General features: G+C 43.6%; 1 protein-coding gene across 1 annotated transcript in view; it reads right to left on the reverse strand.

Moving 5' to 3' along the window:
• Window positions 1-20,645: 20,645 nt before the first annotated feature.
• The window catches only part of LOC104621520 (glycosyltransferase-like protein LARGE1), a 141,424-nt gene continuing 139,565 nt past the window's right edge, over window positions 20,646-22,504 (reverse strand). Inside the window, exon 13 of the mRNA XM_010288034.1 lies at window positions 20,646-21,229. Within this exon, the coding sequence (XP_010286336.1) occupies window positions 21,032-21,229 (198 nt within the window). The 3' untranslated portion in view covers window positions 20,646-21,031. The remainder of the gene's footprint in view (window positions 21,230-22,504) is intronic.

Below are 22,504 nucleotides of genomic sequence, written 5' to 3' on the forward strand. Positions count from 1 at the left end.
CTTGGTCTTCTTTCTTTGCTTCCACCACAAGCAACAGCAGTGCAAAGTTCCCTGGGTTCCTCATCCCAGAGATGTCCTCCTCATCCTGTCACAGAACTCTCCAAAGGTGACAGGTATGGGACTTCCATCCCCTAGCAGGTACACCTCTCAGAAAGAGCTTAACATCAGAAGAACTTGTAACCTCTGGCTTCAGTATAAGGAAAGTGGATGAAATATTATGCACTATGTACTGTGGGACATAAGTGTTTAAGTTCTGAAGTTCATTTGGCCATCTCCATGCTCCAGATTGGGCTTCCTGAGTTACCAGTCACTTGAGAGAAAGCAGGCTCACACTCCCAGGAGAACAGCTGCTCAGTCCTTGGGTCCTTTGCTAAGAACATCTCTTGGTTAACCTTTCCCCAACCATAATGTCAGTCTGAGATATTACTCATCCTCCTTCAAGTGTTTCCAATGCATCCCCAGAGATTTCTCTCTACCTGATACAGACTTTCACCTTGTTTGGGTTAAACATAGCTGCTATGAGGCATTCAGGAAAGTGACTGATATTTTCGACTGATATTTTCCAGGAGTCTCTAGTGGCAGAACAGTGGCTATAATTAACCATAACTTGGTTTTCCTCCTTCTCCCCCTTGCTCTCACTCAGAGAGTACAGGCAACAGTGCACATCACAAGTGGGCGGCCCTCCAGATGAAACTGTTGTCTTTGCTGAAACCAAAAATGAAAGACAACCCAAAGTGCAGCAGGAAACAGGCAGATAAAGTTTCAGATAAAAGCAAAAAAATTATTATACTCACAATTTCCCCAACAGAATTATTTCCTGCTCCCCAAGGAACAACTGTTTTCAGACTAGATTAGCGTCACTCTACTGCTGACCCTTCAGAGTAAAGTTTCAGGGCAGCAACTTCTCAAGTTCTACATGATTTACCATCTGTATTTTTGTTGTTGTTGCCAATCATCTTGAATACAAAATAACACTGAGCAAACCACTCATTCTTGTTCAATATTAGTCATGAGAGGGATCTGCCACCTGATTCTTCACACATCCATGTCACACAGAGAGCCATCAAAGAGAGGTGTTGAGCTGAGAGCAGTACATTTTAACTGGGGGAATTTGAGACTAAGGACCACGTTCTTTGTTGCTGTTATACCTCCAAGGACCGTCAGCTTCTGTCCAGTAGAGGATATTGTCCCATATACTTGGGGGAAGAGATCAAGTGATCCTCTCTCTCCTGCTCAGCTGGCAGGAACAAGATCCAAGCCACTGACCAGCAATACTATTGCATGAAATAAAGTCCCAGTGTAGGTTGTACTCCATGACACTAGTTTTGAAATTTGCTCCACCACAGGAGCACCACCATCAATCACAGCAAGAATGTATCATCATAACAGACAACTTGTAAAGCAATTGCAGGTACATCTTGATTTTCTGTATAGGTAAGCACAGACACTAGGAGATGTAGTAGGTTATCCAAGGCTACTGCAGTGACAGATATGGAGGCCACATGGTTTCATGGCCACGTTAGGGCTTTCTGCCTCCCTTTGCAGGATTTTGCTTAGGACTGGAAAATGCACAGGGCACCTCCTCCCAACTCATTAACGTGACTTGACCTGCCTTTCACTTCAGTACTTCGTGATAATCCTCTGAGCATAAGATACTTTATTTAACAGTGACTTAGTCCCCGTGTCTGTCCAACTCCATTATCTTGGACTGTGCTGGTACAGTTCACCTGTCAGTGGGGTCTGTCTGGATTAGATCTAAGTCCTCGGCCCCAGACAGCAAGGACCTTCACCTGCAGTGGTTCTTTCCTTACTGAGCATCCTTCACAATCCTTTGCCAATAGCGTTTTCAGACCTTTTTCAGCTTTTCATCCCCTGCTCTTCACCTAGGTCTTTGCTCCTTGGCCCAGTTTTGCAGGCTGCCACTGCCAAGGGTGTTTATTTTGGTGCTAGTTGCTATGCCTATTGCACCAGCAACACTGGGAGCTGAGCACTGTTAACTATCAATGATGTTGGTTGGTTGCACTGGATATGAGGGATGCCCACTCTTTTCATGGCTACTCTTGCCTTCTCCCAATACCAGAGGTGTCCACAACGTTTCACTGGGGAGACTTTGGAAGTCAAATCAAAAGGAGGAAAACTGTAGCCAGTAGTATTATCTAGCTCTGAGTGTGAGTTGCTAGCAAGGAAATAACTTCCAGCCAGCCTTTCCTCTGTGCTCTTTCTCAACTTCATTTGCTCCAGCAAAAAAGCCTTTGCAACCCATCGGCCATCAGCTTAAGCCCTTCTGGTGCAGGGATGCAGTGCTAGCCATGGGCAAAAGCAAAACTCAGGGACTAGTTTAGATGTTGTTGCTCTGTGAGATAGGAACAACTGATAAAAATATCTCCTTTTCCATTCTGCACCCCTGAAATTTGGCTTAAACAAGATACAGGAGTGAAGGGAAGTGTGAGATCCCCATATTCTCCTGGAAAGATACCAGCTCTGCAAGGGCAAGACTGCAAAATGCTATGTGTTTAATGCAATATGGGTAGAGTAGTAAAGACTCTTCTTCAGGCTGTGCGCTTTGTTCTTTTTTAATGCAATGCCACTAAAAGCAATGGGCCTGCGCCCATCAGGGAATAGTGCCCTAGAAACTTCGGTGAGAGCAGAAACTCATTAACCAGTAGACTGAAAGGAAACAGAACTGAGAGAAAGCTTGCTCAGCTTCCTGACTGCCTCCAAAGTGATCCTGCCCTGTTTATTCAGTGTTTTACACTGCAATGGTTAAAATTTGCTAGCTGACTTGTTAAAAATTCTAGCCAGCATTTTGATGCGATCGCCAGCACAGTGGGCAATGACGTCCCTTACACAGAGGGACAATAACTGAGAGAGAGAAGAGGAAGACAAGGGGAAGATTGCACCCAAAGCAGAAAAATAAGTGGAAAAAAGGAGCATATACAGAAGGGTGAAGCTGGACCCTTCCCAGATGCCACCAGAGGAGCAGGAAAGCAGGGCTACCTGTTATACAGAGGGAAGGAGAGACTGTGACGAGCACGGCAAGAAACCTGGCAAAATCCCGAAAAGCCCCGTGTGCCACCGCCCACCCGCCCCGCCCGCCAGCAGAGGGCAATGCCTGCCCACGTACACACCGCTTCACTCGCAAAAGCCGTCGGGGTGGCCCTGTCTGCCAGCCTGTTGTCCCCACGCGGTCTGCAAACTGTGAATTAATCAGGGTATTTCCCGTTTGCAGACTTGTGGCAGTCTGGTCCTATTCGTGCTCACTCTTTCACCGCTGCAGCCCCGAATAGCTCTGTGTGCCATGCTGTGGGGAAACCAGGACCTCTAAAGCGCCTGCCCGACCCACTCAATGCTGACACTCTTTTTTCTTATCAGCCTTGCAGCCCGTGCAGTTGGCTTTCCTGAATCACTTGCTATCCACAATGGTCCGAGTTATTATCCCCTGGCTTTCAGCTCTGAGGCAGGTAAATGATAAGCAGTTTTTTTAGAGTATGCCTGGCTAAGCCTTTGGCACTGGACTGTGCAGCTTGACGATATTAGTGCCTTCGGAGAGATAGCAAGCAGAACTGCAGTCTAGACTAAGAGGGCACAGGACAGAGCTGAATGCTAACTCAACCACCTAGCAGCTAGAGTCCTGGGTCATTGTTTCAGGCTATTGCCCCTCCTATCACTTGTTTCCAAAAGTAAAGCAGTCAAGTTTTGAACCGTTACAAGAGTTTTCATGCATTAAATGACAATAAAACCCACCTGCCTATGACCATAAACTTCAGGTCATGGAAACACAGACTAGTTGATGCAGTGACGGGAGCAGAGCACAGCTAAGGGAAGAGGGCAGGAGGGCTGGTGTGCAGGGAGAGCCATGGAAGAGTGCCGCGGCTTGCTGGGGTCCCAGAAAGGATTGGGACTGAGGTGCCAACAGCGAAGCAATTCAGGCAGGTGGCTCAGCCAGAGCAGGGCTGTGACAGGTGGGTGGCTGAACTCCTCTATGTGTTGCATGAGCTTGCATAGCTTTGGTAGAGGCTATGCACTACTGTGAAAAGCCTGGCTTCATCTTCTTTATAACCACCTCCTAGACACAAGGGGGCTGTGGTTAGGTCCCCCTGAAGCCTTCCCTTCTCCAGACTGAGCAAGCCCAGCTTCCTCATCTGGTCCTCACAAAGCCAGAGCTCCAGTCCCTAATCAGTTTGAGGGCCCTCCCCTGAACTCACTGCAGTTTATCAATGTCCAGGCCCAAAACTGGATGTAGTATTTCAGATGTGGTTTCATGAGTGCTATGTAGAGTGCGATAATCCCTTCCCTTGACCTTGTTGGCTGTGCTGCTGTTCATACAGCCCAGGAGGCTGGTGGCCGTCCCTGCTGCTAGGGTCGCTGATGGTTCATGCTCAGCTCACTGCTCACCAGGGCCCCGGGGGTCTTTTCAGCAGAGCTGCCCCCCAGGAAGGCAGTCCCAGCCTGGGTTTTTGCACCAGACTCTTCCTTCCCAGCTGCAGCACTTGTTCTTGTCAAATTTCATAAGGTTTCTGTTAGCCTGTGCCCTCAGCCTGTCTAGGTCCTTCTAGACCGCCACCCTGCCTGCCATTGTATTGACCTGTCCAGTTGCCATCACTAGCTTTGTGTCGCCTGTGAACATGATGCACGTGCATCTTGTCACCTCCTCCAAGTCACTGATAGAGATGTTAAACAGGGCAGTGCCAGGAAAGACCCCTGCATTACACCACTTGTTTCCGGCCTCCAGGACTTCCTACTGCCGGGTGTCTGGTGAGGATGCGGGACAAGCCCCTTACCAGTTTCTTTCCTCCCATTTCTTCACCTTTCTCCCCAGAGTCTGCTGTACAGTAAAGAGAAAGCAACCAGGCTGAAGGGTCTTAATAATCTATTGCTAAAGCCTGTATTTTTTTTTCCTGTAGAACAGCCTGAAGATGATAACATTTAGGAACTCTTCACCCATGTCAAGTATGGGTTTTTAGCATAACTTAGGCATTTCAGCTACTTGAGGGTTTTTTTTTTTTTTGGAGTTACTGACACATTCACAACCCAGTTAACCTCAACCTACTTCAGATAACTCAGTTCTAAAATGGGCTAAGCTCTCTTTCTTACATCACAGGACTCTATGTACAAGGAAGACAGATGTTCAGGGGATACTAAGTATTACAGCCTTTGGTGCAGGGCTTCAGTATTTGCTTCTCATCTTGATCCCATCTCCTGAACTCCACAGATGGGATAGTTACAGGAATGAAAATACCTACAAAGGCCTCTCATTCATCTATGGAAACCAACCATCCTGGCAGCCACCAGACCTCATTTGTCCTCAGTCAAAGAGAACCAGAAAATTTTGCATGGCAGCTCTGCCCCAAAAGGAAGGATCCAGTCACACGTTTCTCACCTCGTCTCAATACATGCACATATATGGCCCTGCACCTTTCTCTTCTCATAGTCAAGCAGAGATGTGACACAGACTGAAATATTTTCCTTTCCAGTAATCAAATGCTCCAGCTCCCACGCCTTTAGCTTTGCAATAGCTTGTAAAGCAAACTGCACTGAGTGCTGGAATCAGCAGTAAAATCCCATCTGATTATTGTTTTTCCCCAGGAACAGCTGGGTTAAAAATCTTTGACTAACAAGTTTTCACTTCCATACTAATCACTTAATCAAATCAATGAACCATCCAATTTAAATCTGTTTCTTATGAAACCAGCATTTCACAAAGATTCAGGTGCGATAAATAACCGCCCAACTCGAGACATCCAGCTGAAAGGGGCCCCCAGGTCACGGTTCCTGCCTTTCCTGATGCCGGAGATGTGAAGGAGGCAGCCACCCAGCTCAGGGTTAGGGCTGTGACTGCTCCCTGCTGTGGTGGGAAGGGCAGATAAACTGCCAAGCCTCTGCTGTGTTGTGTTGTAGCTGAGGGGAGGAGGTGCAGCACTGCGGCAGAAGGACTTTTACAGGCTCCAGCTGAAAACCAAACATCCTGTTGTTATTTTAAGGGACATTTAAAGTTAAGGTCCTATGCCTCACGCTTAACTGGAATGAGCAGAGCTGGTGGATTGTTTCCATTGCTCAGAATAAACCTATCCTCTCTGCAGGGGGAACACCACAAAAGTAAGCCAAACCGCGCATGGGCAGACATTCCTATAGCAAAGCAATTCCCTGTGAGAGAAGAAAGCTCTCATCCATAAACTGCTTCAACGTATGGTACCGATCATCCCTGCCATGCTGGAAAGCTAAAGCGCGATGACACTGCGTTACTGGGTTCATTGCCTGGGGACGTAGTGACACAGATTTGTGCCTCTGCTCCCTCCCTTCGGAGTGACCCTATGGAAACCACTGAGCCTCACTGAAACGACCTGAGATTCCCCTGCCCTCCGCCAGCCCGCAGCACCTCAGAGGGACGTTGTGCAAAAATCATCTCTGTGAGGGCAATAGCACACAGACAGCAAGGAGGAATTTGTCACGGCGGTTGTTCTCCCCGCACTTGAAGTGTCCTGTGGTTTGCAGGCTTCCAGCCTACCCATGTGAAAGCACACAGCCTCACTACCTGAAGAGCCACTGCTTAAAGGAAAAATACAAAGAGAAGTGAAGAAAGGCTGAAGACAGTGCCACTGAAACAAGAACTGAGATCCAAGGGGGAATGTTGCTTCAGGCTTGAGAAGGGGCAGTGTTGGGCTTTGTAAAAAAGTATCTTAATAGATAAATAAATAAGTGCTGTCATTAAGCAGTGATATTTCTGGTCCTTGAAAGCTGTCTCTGCTGTTTGATGGAGCAGTGTGGCAGCCTTCTGAGCTGTGATGCTTATTCCCCTATTAAAGTCATTTTGGAACCAAGCTGAGTGATATATATTAGTGGAGCATCTCATGTTGCTTTCTTTTAGCTGAGCCTTTGAGGATTGAGTTTCCTTGCAGAAGCCTCTGAAGACTTCAGTATAGGACCATCCAGGCGATGCCCAAAGAGACACAAAGAACAAAATTTCTTGGACCATATAGGATTTCTCAACAACAGATTGCTGGCAAAACTGAAGTGTAAAGGATCCCCTGTGTCTTGGGTCAAAGGACAACACACATGTAATCGCTGGGTGCCTTGTGACCCAGCTGACATACAAGTTGTGACTGGGGCTTATGTGCTCTTACAGGAGACCACCACACATCCCCATCCCTGCCCCCCGACATACAGCCACAGTGCTGCTAAAAAACCCCAACTGCCTTAGCATGGACAACTCCTAAAGTCCTTGCAACTCATGTTTCGTGCATGCCAGGAGGCAAGTACCCTATTTAGGGAAATAGGCCATTAATCGAAGAAATAGTTACAGGATATTAAACTTGCTGAGGTGCTGTTATGAAATGCGTAAGGTGAACAACATTCTGGGTAATTAACAGACACCGATGATGAGCCTGCAATCTGAACAAGAGGTTTGCTTGTGAGTCTCTGGATTTGGCTTTGTTCCTTAAAGCTTCCTAATGGTTTGTCCAGGTAACCATGATGGACAAGCCTGACTTTACAAAATTCCCCTGGCTTATTACAAAACACCACAACAGTAAGATGTAGCAGTAGTCCAGATCTCCCAATTTCTCTACCACAAACTTAAATAAAGGTTTCCCACTTGCTGCAAACATTGCTCAAGCTGAGCAGGTGATGAGCAGGTATATGGGTGTGCATATGTGCTCCCCCAGCACTGAGAAAGACTTTAATCAGCTGAAGAAGAGACAAGGACTTGGGTCTCACTAGGAGCAGTGCTGAGACTGACCTGTTACCACACGGATGGGCTGCTCTCCAAAAAACAACAGGAAAGACTGATTCTCAGCAAGAAATACATGGGAGTCCACAAGGGAAAGAATAATCCAAGGGCATGATAAAGGAAAGGCAACTGTATATGGATGTCTCACACTTGCCTATGCAGTTGAGGAAAGAGGAGCAATTGCTTCTGAGAACTGTTGTTATGCCCCGAAGCGAAGGATGAATTGAACCCATTAGAGTTGTTAATCCTTCTCCCTTGTGGCCACTTCACAACACTGGCTTTCGTTTAAAAAATGTGTACAGCACTTTCAATTGGAAAATTAACCTTCAAAATCAGAACCCAACATAAATGAAGATGCTGTATCAGCAAAGGCCTGAAATGAGAGCTCTGACAGGTTGTTGCCATTTATCACCTGAAATCGCCAGCTCTGGAGCAAAACTGGGGAGCGGGGGTGGGGGTGGGGGTGCGTGAATGTCAGCAAAACGCTATTTCTCTCCTGTTATACAAAGGCTACTTAGTGACCAGCTGATGCTACAGGTTTCACCACAGGCAATATTTGGGTTACTACAACTGCCACACACTTTTTGACTTCACTATGAATATGCTATGCTTTTATTTGTGTTCAAGTACAAAATTACCAAGACTAAAGTTTTCAGAATGTCCCAGTGCCTCGGCTATGAAATCCAAATTTTGACATGTGAATTAGATTTTCATTTTTCTTTTCCCCACAGACACTGGGTATCTTACAGTTACATTGACCATACGGGGGCATGTGATTCACACTACCATCGTGCAAGAGTTATTCTTGAGGTATAATTTGAGCAGGAGGCAAAAGGAAGGAAATTGTAGACTGTGCTTTTGTGTGACATATAGGGAAGTGAAGAAACAGTAGCCAGATTTGGTCTGTGGAAACCGAAGACAGAAACAGCAAACTAGGGAGATACATAACCCTCTTTTATGCTATTTTAAAGGCTAAATCTGTGGCAGAACTCTCACCAACAACCCCAGGCTAACACCTGGCTTTTGAGCCGCATAGCGTACCCCAAGGCAGGAAACACACATACATTCCATATCTGTCCCTATGATCCAGTCACTAGCTAACTCTTCTTTTAAGGCAGCTTGAAGACGAATGTGGTTACACAAAGACCACCGGGAATCACATAAAGAGCCTGAAGGAGAGTTGGTGCGGAAGTAGGTAATGCCCCATAAGTACTTCAGTCTTGGGAACTCAACTTGCCCCCTTTTGATGAAACATAACTTCTGACCCCCCAGGTTAAACAAATTGTAAACCACTTCATCCGTCCTGGAGCATTAATATTTGCCATAAATCCTAAAGGAAGCTCTGTTCTTTATTACTGATTTGTCAGAGGTGGATGGATAGGAGGGGTTGTGGGTAATATGGAAATGGCATAGGCAGAGGATCCCTTCTGGGAGCCTGATTATTGAAAATCAGCTGCTATTTACACAGTTAATGCCATTCACTTTTTGCACCTGCTCAGTCATTCATATCCCAGTGCAAGCCAGCTTTGCCCTGCTGCAAAGTCAGGGAATTTAAGGGAGTTACACCTGCAGCTTTTCTCTTTCTCTCTGATGATTGCAGAGTTCAGCTTACAAAACTCCCACTTGTACGTTTCCAGCTCTTCATCTTCCTTCTCTGTGAATTCTGTTTCTACCTATTTATATGTATATATACTTTTCTAAGTATTTATGGTTCTGATAATGAATCCAAAAAGCTCTCTCTTTCCAACTCTTGTTGGACTCCCAGTCTGTTCCTGCACCACACAAAATCCATTTGATTCTGTAATCATCTGAAAAACAAGAAATTCAGCTAGCTTCCCAACTTACACTAGCTTTTGTTCATATTCTGTTCAATCTTTGAGAGGCTCCACATCCTACATCCAAGGACATCCTATTCTTTATGATGTCCCTACAAATGTAAATTCTGTGCTGACACCCCTGGCAAACACACTTTTATAGTGGACTCTATTTTTAATTTTGGTTCAAAAAAGCAACCGAACTAACCCAAAACAAACCACAAAGGATTATGCAACTGATCTGTCTTCCTACTCTTACCTTTCTTGATAATGAAGTTTTACAGAGAAGCCTCAGGCCACCAAGTAGCCAGGAAGGAAGCAGAGAGCTGTAGTCATATGGTTTTACTTATTAGTGCCAAAGGATGTACCAGCTGTAAGTGAGATTATGGGAGGTGCAATTGCAGACCTGAGCGCCTGAAAAACCTATCAGCAAGGGTTAATTCATAGAAAAGTGAAAGCTTCTGTTTTTTGCATAGTTTTTTTCTATTATGAAGAGAGGGGCTCCCATATAATGGAAAATCCACACATCCTCTTAGCAGATAAAGCATTTGCAATACTAACCTGTTAGCTGGGTGTGTTTCCATGGTGGTGGTGAGGTGTCATTCGTTGTAGAGTGTCCATCTGCTTGTTGTCTGTCTTAAACATGAACTGAATGAACTCCCCCCATCTGCCAAAGTCTTATCTTTGATTACAGAAAGAGCAGGAAGTAGGTCAAGGTCAAGGAAAGCAGATAAACATATGATTAACTCTGAGCAGATAATGACTCACCTGTCTTCAGTGGGAACAGCCTTGTACTAATATGTCTGACTGAACCAGGGTTGGAGGACTAAGACAGATTAAAGGGAATGGTAATGCATAATTTAAAAGTAATAAAAAGCTTAAAGATCAGAACAAAACAGTCCATGATTTTTTTTGTTTCCATCTGAAGAAACAATAGAGAGTATGCTCCTAAAACCAGCACATGTCAAGTCAGACACTGGAAGGGTATTGAGAGGATTGTTTCACAATTTTATTGCACAACTGCAAATTAACCTTTTTTTAAATATTTACAAGCCATTCATTTTGCACACACAATCTAAACAGCATTTTCCCCAATAAAATTGCCACCTAGAAAACTTACACACTGACTGAAACATACATGTAAACTAAGTGGTTGGTGTTAAATGCAAGTTGCCTCAGTCTAACCCTGGAGGTGGAGTCACTTGGGAGATGGGGCAGCAGAAGGAAAAAAGGACACATTTTTCATTTTTCTTTCTGGAAATATTACTTAAGGATCTTTCCCCAACCCAGGGAAAGAAAAAAAAAAAGGGTTCAGTATTAGTTCAAGCAGAAGGCCAGCCAGTCAGGTCATGTACAGGCAGGGTGGTGAGTTGAAGATTCAAAACCCTTCAGTGCCACACGCCTTGCAAGAAAATGACAAGCCTTGTGTAATGCATGGTTCGCCTTAAAGGTCGTGATATCCCAATTTTCCCCTGGAGAATGTAGCATCACCTTGGTCTTGACAGAAAAGGAATGACGTTTGACTCAGAAGAAGACAGACACGTGAAAGGCTGTTGGGTTTTGTTTTTTCCTTCTTTTTCACGGATTTCTTTACCTGCGCTTTTGGAAAAGTGCTGGCCAACACATTGCAAATGCTGCCACTGCTCTCGGCAGAGCTACACGGTGATAATACAGGGCCACAAACGTCGCAGAACTTCGAGCAGCAGTGCTGGGGGTAATATTTTAACCATCATTGTGAAGCCCACAGCTTTGTGCTGAAAACGAGTGCTTCCCTGGCTGCTAGCACAAGCTGTCTGTCACAACGTGTATCACGATCTCTGGAGTCCACAAATCACCCACCCCCCATGGCTGATCTGCCCACACGTTTTCCATCATATAGATTGTTGTTTTCAACTTTGTCAGCTAATATTGAGTATATGGCCTTGTAGCACTTACTGCTTAGCTTCCAGGGGATTTTGACACCTGCAATCTTGAATGAGTAGGTGGTAAGCTCTAAAACTGATGCTCACTGGTCCAGACTTGTCCCATCTTTCTTTGGGCAGATGTACACCTGAGGCACCTGTGTGGGGCCCACCAGCACTGTAACTTTTGCTGCTAGTCAGAGGGCAAAGGGTGATGCAGGGCTTAGGTGAACAGAAATGCCCTCTGCAGAAAGTCCCACTCACTCCATGGACTACCAAAGGAAACTCCAACATCATGAGTCTCAGACAGCTGCCAAGTTGCATGGCATGAATCTTGGCTTGAATGCTTCAGCTGGGCACCTAAAAACCTAGGGATTCTGTCACTGGAAGATACATTTGGTATTTAGATCACTTTTGTGCTACCTTTCTTCAGGTTTTGGACCTTCCGCTGTGGGATGGAGAAACAGTAAGTGATGCCAATATGATCTATAGTGAGCTTGGAAAGAAAGGGAGTGTTTACATACTTGTTATGCTAGTTAGTGCTTGCCCACTGGGAACCACGCTAATAGAAGAGATGGCTTTGTGAAAGGCAGTTCAAGTGTATAGGAAAAGCAAAACCTATGGCCTCAGACCAAATTATCTATGTCAAGTCTTCTGAAGTCATTGTTTCTTCCAGAGCCACGCAGTCATCGTCGCCATCTTATGCATGGCTACCAAGTTGTAGTAATGTGTCAGGTCCTAAGCAACCTGATCTTGTTTTGGCATTAACTATTAAAGGCCTAAGTCTCTTTTCTCCCTCAGCAGCCCAAGTATTTATTTTCCTCTTATTTTTAAAATGAGCTCTTGCTGGTTTAAGGGAGCCAGCAATGGAGAGATGTCTTTTTCTATGCAATAGTCATAACCAGACCTAAGCACTGTGGAAAGTGTCTATGCTGTTGTTGAAATACTTGCCAACACCTACCTAAGCCTGGTATAAACCTGGGTTTAGGTGTGCAGCAGATTGGGAATGTGGAGAAAGAGGGCGAAATTCCCTAGAATGGGCTGCCTGAGGAAGGATCCTGAAATTGAGACCTACAAAAATTGTAGCAAATCTGTAAATTGTAGAAACTTGTGCTAAAATTTACAGTTTGGGTAGGTTACTTATCTTTATATACACTGCCACTTTCATCCCCATTGGCTTACTTGCAATGACTCTCTTCCTCTCAAATCAATATTTTTCTGGAAGATATATATGTGTAGTGGACAGAAAAGTTTGAACAATATGAATATGTTAAAAATAAAACAAAACATAGTAATCCCATTCTTACAGCTTCAAATTGATGAATTTTTCTCTCAGGCGTAGGCTTGAAGATTAAAATTGGAAAAAAACCCCTGCAGAATAAATTTGTGTGGAGGCCCAGGTGCCATGCAGAAACATAGTGTGTTGATATTGCTTTAGTAATGAACTCACGCAGAGGTACAGCACAAGCCAGTGGTCTCTCATACTTATGGGAAGAGACATTGCTAAGATTGAAATAAAACCTGTGATAGCACAAAGCAAAGAAAATCCTCCAGGCTCTGTACTAGAGGGGTACTGAGGACATCTCAATGACCTCTCAGTTATATTCTTCACCTGAGACAATGCTGTAATATTTGCAAGTCTGAATGAAGCAGAAGAAAGCTGTATCACCCTAAGAAGATAAAGTTTTGCAAACTGTTAGTTTCATATATGAAAATGGAAATGAAAGCAAAAAAAATTGTAAAATATTTGGGTCTTGGGTGATCTTGTTTTTATTACATGCACTTGTTTTGCTCTATGAAGTGTAATCAGAAAGAAGATGACGGTATCTGTGTTCTGTGCTTTCATGACACAAGCTGGCAGGTTAACCTGGTGGGTATTTTGCATTGATGAATCTCCATGAGTGTTAACCCTTGTGGATCCTTACAGAACTCATTGCTTTTTTTTTTGGATTGCTTTTGCTGTTCTTTGAATAAACCCTGACAATGGAAAGTAAAAGATGTAAACGCTCCATGAGCCACGTATGGCAATATTCACTGATGTTATAGACAGAAAGCACCATTTCGTTTAGCTGTCCTGTTATCAATACAGACAGTAGAAGCTTACTGCCCAGCCTGAACACTGAGTCTCAGGCCAGCTGGATTAATTGGTACTCATATAATTAATAAACATTGGGCAATGTGTTGAGGGAAAATACACACATCTCTTGTTCTCATTCTGAACCAGCAAGCTGCTGATCCCATCCCTACCCAACCCCAAGGGGTCTCCGCCACTCATGGTGAGTATACATCTAAAAAGCAGAAAAGCTCAGCAGTCTGTCAGAATAATAGATTCCATACTGAACTCACTAAAAAACTAAAAAACCTAAAAAACCACCTAAGCCATCTAAAAATCTCAAAGCAGACAGTGGTGTGGCTTCCTTCCTGCTGCTGGTGGTTAGTTCCAACTATCAATCAGCATTGGATGGCTTTTCCTTTCCTTACAGCATTGCTGGAGAGCACCACTGGAACAACAGATCCACAAGCAGACCAAAAGAAGAAATTCTGCGAACCTTGCTAACTCCAGCTTTGCCCCAACCATTGACCCCAGCGCTGACAGTTTAAAAAAGGCTGGGTAAGCGAACTCCTACTGTTATCAAGCTGCTATTATCTTTTTTCAAGTTCTTTTCTGATGAGCACCAAAAGAGCAATGTGGCAATCCAAAGAATTGAAACAAATTAAACATCTTTGAGCTGAGAATGGTTTCATCTCAGTGCTGACTTTCATGAATTTTACAACCCACAGAATTTACTACAGGTGGGCCCCACACATTGGCCAGCGTTGGATAAGAAATGCCACAGATCCAGAATGAGCTTAGTCCAACCCACAGATCCTACAAACAGATCTTCCGAAGGACCTCACAATGAGATCTTTCTCATTCCTCTGAAAATTTCGCCACTTAAAACAAACCCCTCTTGCCCCCCCCCCCTCCCCCTTCCCCCAAATTATTGACTCCATCTTTTCACTGCTTTCCTGACAGACTGATAGCCTCTCGGGTGCTGCCGGTGCAGGAGCAGACATGCTTGGACAGAGCTGGGATTCATCACTCTCGCGCGTTCAGCTGTTAACGTTCATAGGTTGGGGGTGAGTGCTACAAGGCCTCCGAGTGTGTAATTTCCATCAGCTCCGTAGGATCCCTCCGCACACGAAAAGCCTGCAGAACAGAATTGCAGGCATTCTGCTCAGAAAGCCTGAGAGCATGGGGGATAATTGATTTTCCTAAATCATGGTTTAAACCTATCCTTTGGGAAGAAAGTAAAAAAAGCCAAGTCTGTCTTTGCTCAGAATCACGGCAGCTATCATATTATGAAAAGCTCAGTGGGAGCAAAAGTAAAAAGAAGTATCACCCGGCTGCTTCATTCCCTGAGTACCATCCACTCTGTGCATAGAATGAGAGAGGAGTCCTCTAAAAAAAACCCAGCAAATTATTGTGTAGAGACTATGTCCTATTACATATGCACCAGGGGACAGAAGTTGTATGAGCAGATCACCAGCTCCACCAGCAACTTGAAATTTCAGATCCTCTAACTTACACATGACTGGTTTTGCAGCCTTAGCAGGAGTCTTGTGATAAAATGGTTCATGTTGAAAATTCACACATCCATTGTCTGAGAATTATGTTGCCATAATACTGAGGAATAGGCTTAGCTTGGCTTGAATTACTTGGCCTCATGTGTTTGGTGACCTCTTCTTGAATATATTTGGTGAGAGTGATGTCTACACGCCCGATCGGAGAATTACCCCAAGGTCAGAACTATTTTGGATTGAGATCTTGTATCTCATGGCAATGGACCATGGAGCTCAAACGAGGCCTTTGTCACCTGCACACTAACTTCCCATGAATCCATGTTACAGAGGTTTAGGACATTTTAACCCTACAGAAACAGTAATTAGCTGGGAGACAGGAAGCTGTTCTCATCCTGTGGGGGGAAACTATAGCACAGAAAGACTGGAAAGATATTAAGCTCTTAGCCTGGGTTTCAGATCTTTTGCATCCTGACACCCTCAATGAGCTAACGCTTGCATTGCAGTACCCATTAACGTGTCTGGACAAATACCTTCATATGATCCATCACACAAATGAGTATTTGGCTGGCTTTCTAATTCCCAGATTATTTTTTTAATTGATTGTAACAATTCTACTCTGCAGGGCAAACAAACCCTAGATCCCAAGTATTCATAAGAAGAAAATGTTCCAGCCAACTGACACGTACAAAGATCCTTTTGAAATTCTCAAGGACTTTGTGTCTTGTTTTGGGGATGTATAACTACTGATGAAAACAAATTCCTATAAAAGCAAGGTATTTCTAAATCCAGGTTTGTAAGCATTTCCTGGGCCATAACTTGCTGTGCACAGCCAGAAGCTTTTCCAAACTTCATTTTATATTGTGAACCAAGGTAACAATCTTCAAACAATCCCCAATTCACCTAGGTGTTTGGATGTAAACATATCGTCTAAATATACATTATGAATCACTACCGTGAAAACGACTTCATGTAGCTATCAATGCTTCTGCATTTTCAAGACTGCAGTGGAAATACTAGGTTATTGGCTGTCATTGTCTGCTAGTGACTTATTTGTTCCATTCTCACTTACTGAGATGGCAAAAACTTAGCTGCTTTCTTTTCCTAAAATTGAAATATTTTTTCAGCTAACAATGATGCATTCTTCTTTTTTGCACTCCATCTAATGTATTAGACCTTGTTGAAGTTCATAACTGGCGATGCTCACCCCACTTGCTGAGCTTGCTGCGTTTTCCCGTTGCACTGAAACCTGAGGAACACCCATAGAGTATGTGGCAGAGGGGGATGTCCTGCGCAATGCCCGAGGGTAATATCTCCGCTGATTTGCCAGGACTCCCAGTGCTGCTGGTCATTAATCTTCCTCAGCCAAAACCAGATGGGGCTATTAGGCAGGCTGGCGTAATGGGGGAAACTGGCACCATGCAGAAGGAAATGCATTATCTTCTGGAGAGAATTGCATGTAAAAATGAGAACATTAAAAACGTATTTTTCATATTTAATTGGACGATGTATGATCATACCTACCAGAAAATAATGTGCAATGTGTTTTGTGCAGGGCATTTATAAAACTGTTCAGCTGTGCTAGGGCCTTATTTTTTCCTGTGGAGAGAAACAGTAGCTACAATTCTGACAAGGTTTTTGTGCTTTTCCCCCTAACACAGGGCTTACTCTGCTGCAACAGCTACTGCAAATAACGCTACAAAGTGCCTCCAATTGTCACAGTAAAAGGAAAATGCAGTTTATGATTTACACACAAACCACGTGAAGCCTACCAGGTAAAAAATCAGTGCTTTAGGAATAATGTGAGCATATCTGATATTCAGTCTAACAAAAGTGATGGAACTGCAGGTACAGTTGCTAATTCCTTTATGTCATTAATTCAAAGATGATGATTACAAATAGAATAAAAATTGCAAATTACGAAGTGGAACTGGATTGCTCACACAGGAAACTAGCAAGGCTGGAAGGAATTACTGAAAGTAGGATTTGGAAAAAACTCTGATAGACACTAAGGACTATCTGGGATAAACAAAGACATTTTCTAGGTCTGCCAGGTAGGCAAAAGGTAGATGACCTTTAGGCAGAAAATGATAGGATGGAAACTACAGCCAAACATTTGAAGGTATATACTGTTACAACAGAAATCACGGAAACAGAGGGTTACAATAAGGCATTAAATAAAGGCCAGTGCTTTGCGCAAAACTTAATTTGCAAAGCCTGCTATATCAAAGGGAGAAGCGTGAAAACAAAAATAGGAGGATTGGATGCCAGCCAGCAGATTGTTATTTGGAATAGTAATTACGTCTGAAATGTGGTGGGATGTCAGGAGGTGCTGGGAAATACACAGCTCAGGCTGTAGTGCTGGAAGGGGCTTAGGGGACTGAAAAGTTTGCAGTGACTCACACGTGTCAATGTTTTGGAGTGGAGGGGGAAAAGAGAGACACAGAACAAAATGTGTCAAGAGAAGAGCCCAAATTAGAAGAAGAGTTTTGTAGGGTTTTATTTCTGATGCCTTGACTAGGCAAAGGTTAGCATTTAGGAAGGTTAAAGAGGAAAATACAACCCCCCAAAACCTAGTACGTCGATATTTGATATAAAAATTTAAAAATAAACCCCACTTTTTTGTTTCAAAGAAAGAATCAGTGGCCCTAAACAAAAAGAAAAGAAAACCTGAAATCCCGAGATTAAAAATGGAAAGAGTTTATAAATAGCCATGGAGTATGGTATTCCCTCAGATAAATGGATAAATGGAAGACAAGGACAAGGTATGACTGGTACGACTAAAGCTGGTATGACTAAATTGCAAATTTTAGGAGTTATTCAGGCCAAATAGGAAACCTTCAGAGAATGGAAATCAAAACTTTGTAAAGCTGAGAGGAAGGCATGACATAGTTAAGTCGGAGTTTGAGCAAGCTAAGAAAGAATTTGAAGAGCAAATAGTAGGAAGTTAAAACTGAAAATACACATTTGCTTAGCACACCAAAAGCAAAAAATGGGAGATAACTGGTAGGCCACCCCAAACAATAAGTAGAAGAAACAATTAAAGACAATAAGGACATTGCCAAGAATCTAAATGATTTATTTGCATCAGTCTTCACCAGAAAGGGTGCTGGAGTGATATCTAAATGAGAGACTCACACTTTCCAAATATCAAAGATAAGGAGAGGTCATAGACTGAAGACTCAAGAGAGAAGTTGCTTGAACAAATCAATAAATCAAAGGCATTAAGTCACCAGGTTTATCTGATATTTCTTGAAGGCTTCAGGAGAAAACTGAGAATTAAGTAACAAAGTTGCTAGCAAATATCTACTACAGCAGAGGACTGGAAGACAGTCAGTGTTATAACTGAGTTGGGGATTTTTGTTGTTGGTGGTGGTTTTTTCATGGCATTGGAGGAGCCCTGGCAGTTACAGACAGATATGTAATCCTAATTTGCTATCATGTAAATTGGCTGAAATGTGTTAAAAAAACCCCAAGCCCCACACCTCCCAAATTATAAAGCACACAGACAAACATGACATGTCAGATACAAGTCGGTACAGTGTCTATAAGGGAAAAAAAGGGGACTCTTTGAACCTACTACCAATCTTTGAGCTGGTAACACCAGCCAGCACACCTAAGCCTACCCACCCAGGAGGTCCCGTGACTCGCTGTACAGACATGCAAGCAGCAAATGATCACCTCCCTGCTCCACCATCTGCATCTCACGACCACTGAGTAGAGAATAATGTTCGTGTTGATACTGGCACATCCAAAAATGTACAGGTCCGTGCTACAGGCTATGCTACCGCTTGGCAAGCTAGTCCATCCTTGGGCAACATTGTTAAGCCAAGGAGAAATGTACATCTGGAAATGAAAGTTTTTAATATATATGAAATATAATGGTGGCCACACTGAAGCTCTGACTGGAGATTTTATGTAGGTACAACCAGTGTTAGCCTCTCTTAGGATCAGCTTTTCATATCTTTCTGCACATTAGTTAATCAACAGGACTCTGTGCTGCAGGGTTCTTCTCATTCTCAAAATCCACAGTGACCTGGGCCCTTAATGATGAGTAATATGGGACTTGGGGAGTTAAGATTTTGTTTTTTGTTTTTTGGTTTTTTTTTTTTTTTAAATGTATCTTATCTAGGACTAAGCACTCATTTCACTTCTTCCCAGCTCTTCTCAGCTTTTTACGTAAATCTTTACATAAAGCCATTAAGAACAGAAGAAAAGCACTTTGGAAAATTACGCGTTGATGTATTCTTATGCAGCCAACACTCCCAGGGGAAAAAGTGAAAATCACACATAGTCTCCCGCCCCTTTTTACTTCTTCTGCCTTTTTTGCCTTTTCTTATATATACACAGCATGATGAACTGATATTTGTAGTTTAAATGTCTGGTTTAACCATGTGGTTTCCACTGTAACAGAAAGCTCTCACGAAATGTCAGGTTAGAAATAAACCCAAGCTCTAGAGGGATGAGGTGAGGAGGAAAGTAGAAGGTCCAGTGGCTGAAAAACAAAATGGAAAAAAAGTGAGCAGAACGCAACATGGATCCATTTCCCAACTCAGGCAGTGGTATTGGTACGCATGGGGATCTGGGGTAGGGAGACAGATGCGTTTCTCACTGAGTTGTTTCTGCTTTCTCTATTAACACTGCAAGAGAAATTACAAATAGCCCTGCAAGGGGTAGTGCATTAAACCTCATCTCTTCATCCCATGTAAACACAACATTAATACTGAAGAATAAAGAAAATGGTAAAAAGTCCAGTGTCTTGTTTTCTGCATTTTGCTTGTTAGGTTTCCTGTCCACCCGCCGGCATACTCCTGTGTGTACCAAAGTTGTGAACTTGACCAGCCCACGTTCAAGCAAACACTCACACTCAGATTCCCAACACATTCTTTTCTCCCCCTCGAATAGGGAATTTATTCCTAACAGTTCTGCTCCTTTTAATTATAAACTCCTTTAACGAAGTAGTTCTGAGACCTTGCAGCAGGCAGCAGGAGAGCACCAAGGCTACTAGTTGCCATGTTTATATTCCCTGTTCAGCAAAGAAGTCCACTTAAAGCCCAAGGCCCAATGCCTTCACGGATGGGCATGCACTGAAATGAGCCTACAAATCAGTATCCCCCCATGCAATGTGCCTTATAGGCAAAATCCAATTCTTGCCTAAAAAGATAAAGAGTTATAGCCAGGCCCTTTATTTTACAAGACACACGTGAACAAGTTGCTCTGGTGAAAACAGACTGACAAGTTTTGTTCACTTTCTGGCAGAGCTACTGATCTTCTTTACTGGACCACCAGAACTGACGATGGGAAAGAAACACAAGGGAGACATTTCCTTGGCAAGGAAAGGAGCAGCATTTAGGACTGGGGAAAAGGCAGGGTGGGGTATAGGGGATTTTCCTGATAAAACAACTAATTTGAGAATAAAGACCAACCAGTATCATGTATACACCTAAACCAGTAACACACCTTCTCTGGAATGCAGTATTGTGTACGTGTCCCCTTTGCTTTCAAGGCTAATTCAGCCCTTTGGCTCATCCTGCATTAACAAGGTCATCCATGTTAACAGGGCCCCTGTGAAAGTTCACAGGTGAAAGTTCCCTTTTAGAGTAGTGCAGATTTGAAATTCACAGGACAGCGACCCGAAGATCTTCCTTTACAGATAAAAAGTATGTCAAATTATTAAATAGCAACATGAAATCCTATATGCTGAAGGTCTGTCTTTGCTCTGCGGCTAAGAGAGCAGAGTGCATTCCCAGCCCCTGCCCAGTCCCCACCACCGGCGGCACGGCAGGCGCGTGGTGGGCCCCTCTTGTTGACACCTCACGAATGCTAAAGCTGAAAGGCCTGGGGTAGTCGCGGAAGGGGCGAATGAGCATAGTCTGAAGACGTGTCACTTCAAATTTCTACTGTTAGAACTGCCAGGTATGATATAAAAACAGAAAGTATTTCTCAGTTTGAAGTTTGAAGACCGGGCCCCAAACGTTGAGTGGCTCCTCCCTCCGGTGTCCCTGTTTCCTGCACGCTGCCTCGTTGTGCTAGCTGTTGTTCTCTGCCGTGAGATATTTGAGGGCTGCAAAGCCATAGTGGCGTGACATATCCTGCTGGAACTCCTCCTTCAGGGTCTTGAGACAGATGCGGTATTGCTTGTTGGAGCGAAACTTGGTGATGTCGAAGCTGGGGGCATGCGGCATGTGGATCATGTAGGCGTTGGGCAGCACCGTGAACTCGTACTCCTGGGGGAGAAAGACACTGTTTGTGAGGGTGTTCCCGAGCCCTCTTGCAATGCATGTCTCTCGCACCTCTACAGTCAAACATGCTCCATCATGTGACAGTGCAGTGTGGGTCTCAAAAACAACACACCCGTGCAGATATGCCAAATAAGCCTTCTTTTAAAGTTGCTTTTTCTTGGTTTTATGAAAGAACATCTTTCCCTTTTAAAATACCCTACTCCATATAAGCCAAATAATGGGTCAACAGTACCGAAGGCATGCCTGAAGCCATGTCTGCAGCACAGATTTTGCAGTAGTGTGCTTGCAACCAACACAGCTGTGACTGGACACAGCGTAAGTCTCCAGTCTATGCAAAAGCATGCTTTTGCCCCTACAATCTATCTTGCTTGGGATGCTGCAATAAGCTGCATTTACAAAGGCATCAATTGCACTACATAACGTTGCTTTGCCTGTATACTAAGACACTCATAGCAACAAAACTGCCCAAAACTATTTATAAACCTGAAATGAAGGGAGAATATGGTATCTTTTACAGGCAACGTGTGAAAATGGACCTGCTAATTCCATATGCTTTGAGAAGACTTTACACAAATTAAGTTCTCCTTCACAAATTATGAGATACTGTGCTAATTCCCCCTTTCCTCTAAAACTTCTTCACTAATTCTCTTTATTTATATTTGACCAAGTTCTCTGACAATTTTTGTTGGTAAAAAATTATGGTTCATTTAAGTCTCAATTACTCCTGTTAAATTTGTTCCATTTTTATAATTAAATACATGATCATTAGAGAAAAGCTAGACAAAGACTGATTCTTAGACAAGCTGGACGGTCACTAGTGTAGGATGTGCAAGAACCAGATATCTGCTCCTGCAAAGACACTGGGCAGAAAAGGGATGTGAACATCAGTATTCTGTAGCCAAGCAACGTACCTGAACTACTAGGACACTACCTCTTTTTTTCATATGAAATGTCAAAAAATATGACTTGTACGGCATCCAAATGACAAAGAAACTTCAAAGACTCCACAGGTGAATTTCTTATTGTCCTCACATAGTTTCTATTTACAACTGTTGTTGCATTGACTCATTAACCATCTCTGCAGAGGACAGTGTGCAGGGAAGCAATAGTCACAGAGCATGCTGGCTTTGAAAGAAATGGTGCACAACTTCCCCTGGTTTGCAAAGTCCAGTCACTTGTAGATTTAGGGGTCTGCGCAGAGACATAGAGGATCTGCAGCACAGAGGCAGCGTATTCCAAAAACATTTTGTTAGGGAAAGA

This window comes from Phaethon lepturus, unplaced genomic scaffold (assembly GCF_000687285.1).
Source record: "Phaethon lepturus isolate BGI_N335 unplaced genomic scaffold, ASM68728v1 scaffold2995, whole genome shotgun sequence".
NCBI classification, from domain to species: domain Eukaryota; kingdom Metazoa; phylum Chordata; class Aves; order Phaethontiformes; family Phaethontidae; genus Phaethon; species Phaethon lepturus.